General features: G+C 40.7%; 1 protein-coding gene across 2 annotated transcripts in view; it reads right to left on the reverse strand.

Moving 5' to 3' along the window:
- Window positions 1-15,807, reverse strand: part of poc1a (POC1 centriolar protein A) — a 43,239-nt gene that overhangs the window by 366 nt on the left and 27,066 nt on the right. Inside the window, exons 10-11 of one of the 2 annotated variants that reach the window (XM_047584175.1) lie at window positions 12,567-12,837; window positions 1-1,295 (exon numbers count right to left, since the gene is read on the reverse strand). The exon at window positions 1-1,295 is cut by the window's left edge and continues 366 nt beyond it. In XM_047584175.1, the coding sequence (XP_047440131.1) occupies window positions 1,185-1,295; window positions 12,567-12,837 (382 nt within the window). In that variant the 3' untranslated portion in view covers window positions 1-1,184. The remainder of the gene's footprint in view (window positions 1,296-12,566; window positions 12,838-15,807) is intronic. The other variant, XM_047584174.1, reaches the window with a different exon arrangement.

The raw sequence follows: 15,807 nt of genomic DNA on the forward strand, positions 1-15,807 counted from the left end.
TCAAACTATGGAGTTTGGAAGTGAGCAGCTCTTGTTGTGCGTAGGAGGCAGAAGGAGGTTGAATTTTTGGTGCTGAGGGATGTGAACGAGGACACGCACTTCAGACCAATCACGGCCGTTGCGGTTGCATTTGTGGGGAGGTGTGGGTCCGGCTACAGTGTAAAGTTCAGAGCTACGCTCGTCAGACGGCACAGATCAGATGCAGAAATAGGGCTTAGTTAAGAGTTTTCAAGGTGCTGCACAGAAAATACATGCCCTTCTACTATTATACCGAGAAACACAGTGTATGTGAGACTGTGACAAAATTAATTATGCCACCTTTGTTTTCAGAGCGTCTCAATTTGTTTTTATTCAGAGCCATTTCTGTGCAGAAAATACTCATTAGTAGCGCCAACAGAGGTTTTTGTAATGTCATCAAAATGCAGGCGATCTCTAAAATGATCCCTTAAGATGAATAATAGTGGTCTCAGGGTGATTAGATAAGATAAGAGCAATGAACTCAGAAACAACCGCTAAATTAGATGATTTAAAACCTAAAAACTACTAATGACACAAGATCAACCAAATTTGTGAATTTACGAAGGAGGAACTTTGTGAATAAGACCAAATTTAGGCTGATAATAATAATAATAATAATAATAATACTAATAATAATAATAATAATAAAACTTTCATGGCGTGTCCTTCTCAGCTTCACAACAATAACAATGGCTGGGCCAATTAATTTTTGGGTTGTTATATACTGTACATATGTGCACGCTTCAATAAAAAATAGAGGATTTAACAAAAGCTGCTCTGTGCAATACAAATTGAGATAAAAAGCGAACATGTAGAGAAGATGGTCAAACACAAAAGTCCTTTGCATGTGTTGACCCTATCGTACAGAGAGCCACCGTGAACACAAAGACGCACACACACACACCGACACACAGAAAGTGACTAGTAGCAGCGGGTCCTTTGTCAGCAGAAAAGGGACTGCACACTCAGCACTGCTGTAGAGTAACTTCTTCTAACATTCAACTCCTTCGCTTCTGACATGTATTCGTAAAGTACTCGGATACTGTACAGCAGCAGTAAGGCTCAGAGGGCATCAGTCTTTGCTGTATTCGTGACATCACGCGAGTTGGATCCACAGTGTTGATGTGATAACAGATCCCCCTCCGCTCTCTCTCACGTCGCCATCTTTAAGCCTCCTCTCTCCTCTGGAGATGGAGGCCGATCTCCATCTGGTTCTCCAAACACTCCTTGAGCTTGTCCTCTGTCAGCGTCAGCCGCTGCTCCAAGATTGAAACAGTCTGGATGGTGGAAGAGGGAGGACAGGAGAGGGTGGGAACGAGGCAAAGGAAGAAGAAGGGAAGGAAGGAGATGTGGATAAGAGAGAACGAGTTAGAGTTAGAGTTAGAGAAAGGCTGTACAGAATCAGCCTGACAGTAATGACTATATAATGGCTATGTTTGTGTGTGTTCGAGACAGATGTTGTGCGCGCAGGACAATCCAGCTGATTATCGCTGAGAAATCTGCTGCTTGAGATGAAAACACTAGAGTCTCTGTGTATGGCACGCACTCTCTCTCACACAGTTGCATAAACACACTTACGCACACGCCGAATACAAGAAAAGTGGCTTTCCGATACAGGACGGGCATGTGTGGGTAGTGAGATCACAGGGCGACATACTTTTCCTCTCAGCATCCTCCAACAGTGACGGTATTTGTTGTGTGTCTGCGCTCGTACATTGGAGCACTGTGCCATCTGAGCCTGTTTGTCAGAGGGGCCTCCAGGTGTCACTTCCACGGGTTTCACCATCTGAATGAACAGATTACTGAGGACAGAGCTGCTCTTTCTATCATTTATTCAATCAGAGCCTCGGTAAGATATATATAATTTTGCAAGCACCTGTGCATCTACATGAAAAATAATATTATACGTACTGACGATAAATGCTTAAATATAACTACTACAGATCCAGTCAGACTTCAAATTGCTGCTGTTACACTAATTTCCCACTCTCTGTGCATCTGTGCGTTGCACCTTGACTGTCGGTGTGGAATCAGGTGTCGCCGACCATCCTCAGCCACTCTCTACTTCAAACACTGGGCTTCAGCTTCACCCTGCCAGATTACAGACTCATTGTTTCAACCATCCAACTCCTGCCATCGTCTCCTTCCTGCACTGGAATCCTCTCTGGTCCAGCTCAGTTTCCCCAGCACTTCGGACTCTCTCCAACTGGATTTTCTCCGCGACTTCCCCCCCCAAGCTGAGCTCGGCTCTTCTGCACTCCTCCTGCAATACTTTTTTTTTTTTTTTTTTGAAGAGTTGGTGAATCAAGTTCCCTCTTCCCTCAAGTCCCATCCACATGACGAACAATCCGCTCATTGCACATTGCTTTGTAGTTGACAGTTGCTAGAGGATGTTCTGGGCTCTGGTTTCATTGGTATACGCATACGCATGTATAACATATTACATTTACCACCACAAATGTTTCTTAGTGAAACGCAAAACATTTGCTACACATGTTGGATCCCCAAGAACTGGAAGATGAAAATACTATTACTACTAATACTACTACTTGCATTGAGTTTATATTTTACATATTTGATGGAGCAAGAGAGAAAAAACTTTCTTGGACATTAATCTCACAGAGATATCCGTAGCTCTAAGCACTTCCTGAGAAGAAACATGACACAATAAGCTCATGAAGCCCCTTTTTCTGCTTTGAGTCTACCACTGGGGAGGTCCACAGATTAATACAACAACGTACATTCAGGTAAAATGATGACGGTAATGAGCATAAGTCTTCTTCTGGAAAGTGGCAACTATTCCCGCTGCACCCCTTGCATAACTGTTTTACTGGGTTACCTGGTGACTAATATAACCCCAGCTACTAAGCAGCTTTGAGCGCTTGGCGACAAGAATTCTGTTAAGGGCAGAAACAATCGAATGGTAAACACAACGTCTTTAGACAGGCGAGGCTCTGGTTGGGACCAGTAAGAGCATGTACGCATGTCAGCATGTCTTGACCTGTAATGGTGTGGTATGTCGCTCCTTGTGCCAGCGAGAGTAATTTTGAAATTGCTAGAAAGCAGCGCGGAGGTGAGTCACTCCCCGAGAATTTATCAAAACATAACCAGCTGGAGATGAGACGTGACACACAGATGTAGGTGAAAAGACACAGAACAGTTTTACAAAGGCGTATAAAGTACAAAACAAAGGTGCTTTCTTAAAACCATCTGGATTCCTAATATTTTCAAAAGGTGTCTTTCACCGCCATTTCTTAAAACAATGTGATTGAAAGTGAAGCGCTTTAATTTCCTCTTTAAAGCAGTCATTAAATTCAGTGTGTGAAGGCTCATGTCCAAGTCATGGTATTGCTAATACGAAAAACAAACAACCTTGACCGAGTTTACATGAAGACACTTCACCACACACTCAAGTGGTTTCTTCACTTCTGATCTTTGAGACCCTCAACTCTCTCCCACAGAATCTCCTCATATCAGTTACTTGATGAGATGACAACCAAGAATTAACTAGACTTTGTTGTTCATGCATATGGCTGGATAGTAAACTCACTGACTGTGTGGCAACAACTGGGGGTGATTAAAATCTACTTTTGCTCATCATGAATAAATAAATACAAGTCAAAGGACTAAAAAGTCAAATATACAGAGACAAAGGACAGAGGACAGATCACATATTTCATGTCAAATTACCATCCTCTACTTCACTTAGGACTCAACAATATTTTTTTCTACAGTCTTCAAATGTCCTCCCTAAATATTCAGCCCCTTTAAAGTGATAGACCTAATTCAGCTGATGCCCAGCTCACGAATGCTGGTAGTCTCACAATTAGTGAAATGGAGATCACCCAAGTGCAGTTAGTGTGTCTTAAGTGGCTTTAGTACAAAGACACCTGTGTTTGGAAGGGCCAGTCTATGGTTCATCAGTGTTCCTGTTAAAATCACACAATGAAGACAAAAGAACACTCCAAGCAACCAAGAGAGAAGATAATTGAGCACTGGAAGTCAGGGGATGGCTACAAAAAAATTAGCAACTCTCTGAACATTCCCTGGAGTTCAGTTAAATCCACCATAAAGAAATGGAAGGAGTACGGCACCTGTGTAAATCTGCCTAGAGCTGGCCGTCCTCCCAAACTGAGTGACCAGGCAAGAAGGAGAGGAGGGAGGAGGGAGGCCACCAAGACACCTGTGACCACTCTGAAGGAGTTAAAAGCTTTAGTGGCTGGGGTGGGAGAGACTTTACATACCATAACTGTTCTGCCCGGGTTCTTCACCAGTCAAAGCTGTATGGGAGAGTGGCAAAAAAAAAAAGCCACTGTTGAAAAAGGCTCACATCAAAGACCGACTCAAGTTCGCCCAAGCATGTGGGAGACTCCACGGTCAACTGGAGGAAGGTTCTTTGGTCTGATGAGACAAAAATTTAGCTTTTTGGCCATCAGACTAGGCGGTATGTTTGGCGAAAACCAAACACTGCACACCACCATAAACACACCATCCCCACCATAAAGCATGGTGGTGGCAGCATCATGCTGTGGGGATGATTCTCAGCAGCAGCGCATGGAAGGCTTGTTAAGGCAGAGGGGAAAATGAACGCAGCATCATATTGCCAAATCCTGGAGGACAATTTGAGTCTGTCTACAAGACAGCTCTATCTTGGGAGAAGATATATTTTCCAACAAGACAACGACCCAAAGCACACGGCAAAAGCTACACAGAAATGGTTGAAGATCACCGTGTGAATGTTCTCGAGTGGCCGAGTCAAAGCCCAGACCTCAATGCGATCGAGAATTTGTGGCAGGACTTGAAAAGAGCTGTTCATTCCTGATCCCCGAGCAACCTGACAGAGCTTGAGCAGTTTTGCAAGGAAGGATGGAGAAAAAAAATCCAGTGTCTAGATGTGAAGGCCTGATTGACAAGTATCCACACAGACTCAGTGCTGTGATTGCAGCCAAAGGTGGATCTACTAAATATAAACTTGAAGGGGGCAATCATGTATTTTACGTCATTAGTTTTAATTAATTGACATTACTTTGTAAAAATCAGTTTTCAGTTTGACATTGAGGACTTTTTCTTTATTTATTTTTTGTCTAAAAAGCCAAATTGTGTTGGTCATGATTTCATTTATAAAAGAAATAAAAGGAGAAAACGTCCAAGAGGTGGGAATACTTTTCATAGGCAGTGTATATGCAATCTATCAAGTCATCATGTCACAATCTGTGGCATTTCACCTGCAATAACAGGTTATAAGAGGTGTTAACTGGTCAAGGCTGCTAACGACACTACATTTGTGTTTTTTTTAAAAAAATATGTATTTAGACGTGTCTGCTCCAAGGCTGTCATTACACATTAGTGCTGGTTTTAAATGTCAGCTGGATTTGGGGGTTTTCTCTCTTTTGCAACAAGACCCAAAAGCTTATTTTGTCTCTTTTTTATTATAAAATTAATCACCATAGTTCGTGGAATCAGAGAAATGACGGCATTTTGATCTCATTAGTGTCACACACACACACAGACGCGCAACCAGGCATGAATAAACACCTAGTGATGAAGGAACTGACAAATGTTATTAAATCCTTCATATAATCTCACAGTCTAACATACACATCACACTGCAGCAAGTTCGACACTGTGTGGGCGAGTGCTGATAACATCTTCTGCTATCTCATGCATCACGTGAGCACGTGGATTTCCTCGTCCTCTCCCTCCCTTCGCCCCGTCTCCATTTTCCAGATCAATACTACCCTGTTTATCTCACCAACCTGATCTGGTTACCCATTCCTCACCCTTGCTAGCTGTTGGTGTCTGTGTGTGTGTGCTTCTGCACGTGTCCCCAGGCAGCAGCAACATTATACAGGCCTATAGTTTTCATCTGGAGTGGAAACCAAATCTTTATGCTCCTAAAAATAGAGCAAGCTGTTTTTCCTTTCTTTCCAGAACACATTATACTCTCCATTGCCCTGAGCATTGCTGGCCTCTGTTACAAAGTCTCACAGCTTTGGTATGACACACTCCAATAGTCTGAAAGTCAAAGGGAGGCAAACTGGTGTTCATGATAGGAGGCAAAGTCAATTTATTCCTCTGAAGGTGGCTGGCTGTGTTATGACCCTCCAAGAGGAAGGACGGACAACACGGCCTATAAAAAGAACAGCTCAGATACGTCTGGTGTGGATAAGAAGTCACGAAATAAGAAACACAAACACCCTAAACGCTGAGTGATGGTTGAAAATTGGCCACAAACCCATCGTAATGAGAGGAGATGTGGGGTACAAGCACTGCTGCAGCTTATAACCAACTGTATTAATAACATAATTAAAACCCATTGTAGTGACAGAAAGCCAATACAAGTCAAGCAGCCATGAGTTGAGAGCCTCACCTTAGAGTCAACCCAGTCATTTCAGGCTGTTAATGTGCTGTGACAGCACCGAGCCCAAACACTGGGCTGAAAACATTTTAGCAAATGTTTAGCTCTATGCTGAGAGGACTGTCCATTTTCTGCTACAACTTGACACCGATACATGATCAGTGATGTATTCGTCCTTGTCCTTTTTTCTTTTCTTTTCATGAGCAAACTCTTTCTCTGGTTTCTGACATACTGATACTGATTCTGACATACAGTTGTGACTCATCAGAGAATGGATTTGGGTCTTCTGAGGGTGTCCTGTGGGGTCTGAACACAATGTTGTTAGTGGGGGCCGTTGTGTCTTCTTGGTTGAGGGGAGGGGCCTCTGTGAATCAGGCTTATTCCAGAGCATCCTACAGATACTTCAACAGTTTGGGATCTAGTGAATTTGGCTGTTTTTCATGTTTGTTTGTTTTTTTTTGTTGTTGTTCCTAAACCGTTTTTGTGTGTGTTTCAGGTTACATCCTGCTGGGGATGGCTGCTGCCATCAAGGAGTGTCATGGCCTGGTCTTGTCCACACTAATGCCAGATCCAAATGTTTCCCAGCAGAACACTGTATTGTTAGAAGATGGACAATGTTATTCACTGTAGCTGCCCCTATCAGTGGTCATAATGTTATGCCCGATCATTGTAAAACCCAGTTTACAGTTTGACATGTTTAAATCTTTTCTTAACAGAATGTATGGAAGTCCTGGCTTGTTGACAGTCATTAGAAAAAAAGTTTTACATTACTTAACTAAAGCTTAGAGAGGAGGTAAATGAGTGCAGTTTTAACAGAATGAATTTCCCAGAACACTCATACGGTCTTACAAATCTGACATGTCTGACTTCCACTTCCTGAGAATCAGTAACACTGTGACGAAAACTTCTTCCAAAAAGCTTTGCTTTGTAAACAGCGGTTTCCAAAAAATTTACCACCCACGCTTTCATCACAGAAACTAATAAATAGCAATTCTGACAAACAGCTCTCAGGGAATGCACAGGAACATTCACTAGAGCTCTGAGTTTAACTTCCCTAACAAGAAACCACATTCTCTGTACTGGATTTGGTCTCGGTTTGTGACACACAAACTAAAATAAATAAATAAATTAATACTCCAACATTAATAAAGCTTTGTGTTATAATTTTTCCTCGTGAAACACATCACAGTGAAAACTCATTGTCTTTTTTCGAGTAAATGGCGGCCCAAAAGATGTACTGAGGAAGAGACGATGAGTTAGTGAACGATGCTGAGTAACGGAGCAGGTCATCATTCAGTATTTTCATAATTAATAAAGAAAGCGTGGGCGCTGCATGCTCAGTGTGAAACATGTAAGATGTTTCATGCTGTGGGTTTAGAGCAGGAAACATTGACTCATCACAAAGGTAATTTCATTTCTTTTTCTTGTACAATTCTAACTCAGACAGTGTCAGCTGATACCATGAAACCACAGGCCATGTTCTCTCTTTTTTTATTGTATAGATAGTATAATCATCCCATTCAACAGCTAATAATGAGATGAGGATTTATTAATGTATAGGATTGTTTTTTTTCTGTAACACATTTCTTTTAACACTTAGTTTACTTAAATGATCTAACATATCTAAAATGTTTTCACTTCTGGGTCTCAAGATGTTTCCTCCACATCCCCATGGAACAGCATCAATGTATAAATATTTTGGTTTAGTTGAATTCATAAATTTAAATTCTTTTACCTTGAGTAATCATTTACACATTACTGTTACCATTCCTAATTCTGGAAATAAAAATGTCAAATGCCAACTGGCTGATTACTAACTGTGAAAGCCATCGTGTTGACTACTTCCATTAAACCGTAAAGGAGAAGTATTTTAGTCACTTCTCCTTTACTCGGTACTTAAATCTGCAGAATTCCATCTATCTGAGACACCCATATAATTTATGTTTGTAATATTCTGCAATAGCTGAGTCATTCTTAATCCAATCAAGTATTCATTTCACTTTTAGAAGATACAAGCAGAAAGACTCGCGATCAAAAAAACAATTGAAGACAGCTGCAATAAAGACTTGGTTCCATACTCTCAGTCGATGCCTGGGAAGGATTCACGAGAAAAACTATCACAAATTAACATTTTATTAACAATAAGTCTGACCACTTTTGAAGAGACTGTCTATAATGGTTTAAATTCTTACAGCTTTCCTCCAGCTGGGTGTGAATTTCGTCAAATTAAGGCCTTGAGGCACATCTTCACACATGATCACATCTTTGTAATGGCATTTTGATTTTTTCCCCCTTTTTTGCAAGCACACAATTGATATAAACACAATTGATATGAAAAAATATTTAAATGAGACCTGATTTCAAGTTGGATAAAAAAAAAAGAAAGTAGGAAGAATAAGGTACGGAGGCTGAGAACAGGGAGGGGGCAGAGGAGTGAAAAGCAGCTAACACAGCAAACTGAGGGTTTGGAAGCTTCAGTTCAATGCTGAATAATTCATCGTTTTCCCTCTCAGTCTCCTCGACTATTACAGTTACAAAGAGTAATAGTGAAAAACAATGCTGGGGAAAGACTTATAAACGAGCAGAAAGTAGTGCAGCAATAAATAATGTTGTTTTGTCAGTCTAATCTCCGGAGGATGGGCAGCAGAGAGCATGAAATAAAGATGAAATTAGCATAAGAGGGTCTGATTATTATTTCTAGTCTTAACACGGTCTGCACTGTAAAACATTGGGTGCATTCATTGGAGGTAAATAAAAGGTCTCTCTACATTATGCAGCCACTTCTGTGAATGCAAACCACTGTTTCCCAGACATTATATAATACCATTATTCTACTATTTTCATTGAACAGCATGTTCTGTAGAAACACCTGTATGAAACAAGCCGTGTATGGAACCAGTCAGATAAGATAAGATATTATTCAGTTGTTCATCACATGCACAGTTATACAAAGTACAGTGCACAGTGAAATGTTTTGTTGTACCTGCAGTCAGGTGCTGCTGAAAGATCCGTCAGTGTTTACATCTGCTTGGGTGAATAAGTTCAGCCAAGCAGATGTAACCACTGAGGTATTTGCCGTTTTCACTGATTATCCAGGATTTTACGTAGGTCCACGAAATTAGAGACACGTCTCTAACAAAAATAAAACTAAGTAGTAGATTATTTAATGCATTTTCCTCATAATCAAATGTTTTAAAACACATTTTTAACATTTTAAAGTCTAAATTTCAGACAGTTGAAACATGAGCTTTACCTCTAAGGTTGATTTGTGTGGAATACCTTGAAGAGCCTCAACATTGGAGCCAGGTGTGCTGATAATAAGATCTTTTCAGAATAAAATCCATAATCAATTCATCAAAGGTGAAGGGATTTGTTAAAGAGAAACACAATAAAATGACCAACAACAGCAGCACAACTGCTGTGCATGAGCATGTTAAGAGTCAACATCACTCCTGACCTCAAAAACAGCAAAACAGGTGCACAAATGTTTGGACTATTACAGTTTTTTCTGGCTCTTGGTAGCAGGCCAATGGCCGGGAGCCGTTGTGGTGTTCTCGATGAGAACTCCTGTACAATTCCCTAGAGCAGTATCTGAGCGTGGCAAAGCTTTCATGTCTTCTATTTGGAAGTTTTACTAGAAATTAAATCAGTTGTTCTCTCAAATCTTAAAACACCATGTCTTTGGTGAAACGGCTAGAAAAAATATATAAAAACACAAATTACAGGGAACTTTGTAGCCTGAAAGTTAGGCCACATACCACAGAAATGCACCGTCCACAGTTCAACTTTTGGCCATCTAGACCTTTGTTGCATGACATAACCCGATTCTCTTCTCATTTGCAGGCTGAATGTCCTGTATGTTGCTGACACTGCTAGAAATCACTGCAAAGATGCATGGAAAGACCAATTATTTTCCCACTGACAGCCTGAAGATTAAATAACACTATAGGAGGTCAGAAATTTGCATTTATATAATATGTAAACAAAAAAAATCTATAAAAACCTCATGCATCTACCCCATTTTGTGATCCTTTCTGGAAAAGATAATGTCTATGGTTCCACCATCAAAAAAACAAACTATAAAGGGCGTCAGAACAGGCGCATTAGTCTCATCTGATACCAGGGTTGGAGTGTAGCATTCTTGATGTTCAGAAGATGTTGAGAACTACCCCTGGGAGGAGTTATCAAGCTGTCTGGCTGGCATGGCTCATTAATAAACTACTACTACATGCTGGACAAGAAAAGAAAAAACTGAATCAGGGAGAAACCATAGTGTGTTTCTGTGTCTCTACAAGGCCATTAAGCATTTACACTTACTATCAGTGAGTGAGGCCTTGAGTGCCGCCTGCACTCATATATGAATGATGTATTTTCCTCAGAGCACAGAAACCCGCAGCTAAAACACTACGTCACCCACAACTCACTGTCTCTGACCTCTCTGCTCCATCTCATTCAGACGATATTACAGCATAATGAATACTATGAATAAACAATATCCCGGAGTTCATTGGGCTGGAATAAGAAATAACACTTGAATATTTAATATTTGATGGGATTGTACCAGGAATGCGGTGAGCGTACCCATGCCCTCTCTACCCAGTGTTTGAGTGGCTCCCCTCAGGTCGCCCTCTTCGCTGCTCGACGTGTAGGACACAGAGAAGAAGGGCTATGTTTCTGCCCAGCTGGTCAGATCCTCAACTGAACTCTAATTTAAATTTTTAACTGAGCCTTTCCACTCGGTCATATGTCATGGTTGCCTGTTCTGTGTTGTCTTCTTTCCAGTATCTATACAACAAGTAAAATGAAAGCCGTCAACAGACGTGAAAGGTTTACAGTTTTATTTGTCAGTAAATATCAGGGATGCACCAATTATTGGTGGCATTATTAGCCAACACTTAAGAACATGTAATTATTACTAATATCCAGATTATGGGATTTTGGACTGTTTTTCTTTGTTGCTACCTGGCGACACAAACACGATGAGCTCTGCACACGACAGCCGACTGAAGTGTACTCTGGATTATGGTGTACTCTGGTTGACAACTGTTGTCATCCATACACGCAACCAGGAAGGCAGACAGTAAAAGCTATTTATCAATGACACTGCTATAAAGTTGTACGGGGGGGCGTGATAACACACTGTACTCTTATCAGTTGTACTTGGAGAACCAGATACAACTGCACTCAATACGGTGCACTCATAGAATCTGGGGTTACAGTATGTTACCAATGTTACCTGCAGAGACGTGTAGATTGTTACAAAAATAAATAACTAAAAAAATAAGTAACTACACATTATTGTCAACCTTTTGAGTTTGTAAATCTGAATGATTATCAGTGTTGGCCATGGCAAACACGCACAAAATTGGTTGCGAACACTGATCCAGACAGTGTAAATCAGTAGCAGACATCTAAATTAAGTGGACAGGATATGGATATTACGACAACCTGCATTGTGAAGTGGTTTGATGCAAAGCCGCCACTGGCTGCAGTTTCAAGCACTGTCATGGAACTGGTCGGTTAAATTTAATCTTAAACCACCCAAACAAATGTACTGCTCTCTATGAAAGCTGAACGGCTGCAGTTATTTTATTTCACAGTAGCAACATCAGTCTCAAAAGGGCTTAAAAATTGCAACCGAAAGTTGTGGTCAGATTTTCTCCAGCTGTGGCCTCAAATGCTTCTTCAGAATTCTTTCCACAGGCCTCTCAGCGTCCATTTCTAATTGCATTTATAGAGCCAAATAAAAATAGACAACATAAAAAAATGACATAAATTGATAAGAAGCAGAGCGTTTGGTGTTCTTTTCTATTATTAGTGACGCAGGCTCTGGTTTGGTCTGGCTTCAAACTGTGTCTGGCCTTCACCAACAACTCCCACTGAGACAAACCAAACACTTTAATATGGTATGTGTGTATGCATAAAGGATTCTTATGTAAGGTAAAATGTTTGTGCAGTGATTTGACATAAAACATAAATGTACCAGTTTAATGGAGTACCGAACAACAACATGGAAGAGGTTGTGCTTTTTTAATACAACAGCGATTTAACAGCAGTGTGTTTTGTTGAAACCGTCGCTGGCCCGCAGGTTGTAAAGGGAGCTTTTGTTCCCAAATAGTGTGGGTGGGAGGCCCAGCTAAAGTACAGTACATGCTGTTTGTCATGAAAGATTAGCACATCCTCTGCTTACCTGAGTGAGAATATCCAGCTGACCTATAATGTGTTCCAGGGTGTTGGCAAGAGCAGGGGGGACTCCTCCATCCGATGCATGGGACTGTGCATGATCCTCCTGTGAGTGATGCTGCTGCGTCTGGTGGTTGGACGAGGAATCAGCGCTGGGATTTCTGTAGGTGTGGGAATGAGTCGCTCTGCTGTGGCTGCCACTATGACTGTAGCTCTGAGGGTGGGCAGCAGTTTGAGAGTCCTGTCTGTTGAAATGCTCTGTTGGTTCAGAGGTCTGGAAATAAAGACGACAGAGGTTGAAGAGTTATTGATGTCTCTGATGTGCTTCAGATGTGACAGGGTAACTGTAGGCGGATTATGTAGTGCACATTACAGACACGGACATGCAACAAAGCAATGAGGATAATTTCAATAACAGAGTTCGTGCTCAATATCACAGACATTTGTGTCTGCTCTCTACAGGGTGTTCATCTTCATATTACAGCCAGTTCTTGCCTCACGCAGCTCAACATAATGTGTGCAAATCTATTTCTTTTTGGTAAATTCTGTAATTCTGTAATTGGTCAATTGACTCAAATGCTATTTCATGGGCTGTATGGCCTATTTTCTCATTAATCCCTCATCATTTAACCATGACAAAAATCTGGAGTTGATTCCAGGTGTGGGATTAGCATTTAGAAGCTGTTGCTGTGGACCCACAACATGCAGTCATCTCATCTCAAAGGACATCTCAGGAAAGTACAACAGATCATCCTTAGGTTGAACAAAAATAAGAAATCCATCAGCAGGATGGTGGAAATGTTAGAAATGGCCAAATCATCAGTCAGTTTGGAACATTCTGAGTAAAGAAAAATGTCGAGAACTCAAAAATGCAGCGATGGATGACCGTAGGACCCTTTCCACTATGGAGAAAAACCCTTCACAACCCAAGTGAATAACACTCTTCAGGAAGTAGGTGCATCACTATCCAAGTCTATCATATAGATTCACCGACATTAACAGGAAAACATTAACCAGCTTCCAAAATAAAAAGCCAGATTATACTTTGCCAAAAAACAAACAATGAAGTCAGCCCATTCTTTGGGCAGAAGAAAGTAAGATGAGAGAAGTATGCAGAAGGCTTGAAACAGCTGATGATCCAAAGCACACCACATCTTCTGTAAAGCATGGTGGATGCAGTGCGTATTTGATGATATGACAGAAGACAGAAGCAGCCAAATAAATTCTAAAGCATATAGGGATATACTTTCTGCTCAGATACAGCCAAATACACCAAGGTTTGTTGGACAGAGCTTCACAGTATAGATAGACAATGATCCAAAACATACAGCAAAAGCAACTTTGGGCAGAGAATGGACATGTCTAGCAACATAAGGTTTCCTTAAGGTTTGTGTGTGTATGTCTGTGTCAGGCTGCATCCTGCTGGGGATGGCTGCTGCCATCCAACAGTGTCATTGCTATGGGGTGGGGGTGTCTGGTCTGGTCTAAGTGGGTGGTACATGTCTAATCCTCATCCATATGAATAACAGGTCTATTGAATTATTACAAGATGGTCAGTGTTATTCACGGCTCCTGTCAGTGGTTTTAATATTGTGACTAATCAGCATATGTCAAAAAAGAAAACCAAAACTACTTTTTCTGTACGCAAAATGTATTACACAAAAATTCCTTTTAACAGGTATTTTTGTTCCTCATCGGACTACACAGAACAAACCGCAAGCAATTCAGCTGGAAATGCAACAGTTTAGGTTCCTTTTTGTTGTGTCTTTCTTTGCAGTTGTGGTGAAGAGTGGTGTTCATGAGGGCGTAACATGTTTCCTTCATCTCATTTTCCTCATCACTACGCAACAGGAAACCTATTCACACTAAGCTGAGTGTGGCGTCAGACTGTGTTGCTCCCAAATGAAGCCAGATGAGTGGAGATGACAGTTGGCGCCTGCCTCGTCACATTTGCCACAGACAGAGTTAATCTATACTGCCACAATGAAATGGGCAGCAGTTCCCTGCAGTCACATCGAAAAGGCCTGTGACACGTTCCTAGATATGACTTCTTATCTGTTGCTCCGAGTTCTGACAAAATGGTTCAGTAATAACAGTCTATCAGAGCAAAAAAGCCTCGTGTAACCTGGTCAACCACAGCGGACTGGCCCAATCAGAAGGAAGACAAAACGTTAATTAATATGACTGAGAAATGACACCATGTCTTAAACTGATGTCTCTGGATAATGGACCAAAGGGACAAAAAATAAAACTATGTAAATATTTAGGCCGGCCGGCTCTACAACAGAATGAAAGAAACAAAAATAGTTAAGTGATAATTAGTTAATAATAGTTAACAATAGTTAGTCTTAAGTGGTTTAAATGACTGAAACTGTTGCAAGCTGCAGTTAAATATGTACATTAGCATAAAATGATGGTCTTCAATGTAAATGTGAGTGAAGGAACTATGTGTACAAAACATTTCAGACCAACAAATAACTCAGAAATGAAATTGCTCAACTTCCCATTTGCTGGGATGTGGCCACTGTTGTTTATACCTTCTTCTTAATTCTAATATGGACCAATAATACATAAAATTAGAAGTGCATGTATTTGTAAAAAAAATAATATATATATATAACATTATTTTTAATAAATGTATGAAAGACTAATAATTTCATACTCTTGGCTCTTTCACAGTAAGTACAGACACCAGTATTTCTCAGTGAATGTGATATCATGAGATATCATGCAGTGTGTGGGCAGAGAGTGGTAGCTCATTCTCCCAACCAATCAGCAACCAGACAGAAGTGTGAAAGAGCTGTAAATGTGTCCAATCAGCCAACAATGATTTTGTGTTTTAAGAACAAACTTTATTAACAGCATATTTAGGTGCACACGAAAACTATGATGGCAAACAGCAACTAAGAGCAAATGTTTAAGCTAGTTGGTGTCCATTACATTTAGTTTGACTTTAATGTTTAATTTTTAACGTTTCCTAAAAATGAGAACGATGGCAGCTGTGGCTCAGTGGGCGGAGCGCGTTAGTGCATGGACCATATGTCATCCTTGAGAGTCTTTAAGCAGGACACGGAGACTCAAGTTGCTTCCAGCTCCCCTGGCACTGGTATATGAATGTCTGGGTGTGTTTGTGTGAACGAGTGGACAGATGTTTCATTGTGACTGTACTTTGAGTACCAATAAGTACCAAGACACAATACTAGAACATATTCAACTGATAAAAAAACAATAAAAACTGAATCAAGTAT

The sequence above is a fragment of the Mugil cephalus genome, chromosome 4, assembly GCF_022458985.1.
Source record: "Mugil cephalus isolate CIBA_MC_2020 chromosome 4, CIBA_Mcephalus_1.1, whole genome shotgun sequence".
NCBI classification, from domain to species: domain Eukaryota; kingdom Metazoa; phylum Chordata; class Actinopteri; order Mugiliformes; family Mugilidae; genus Mugil; species Mugil cephalus.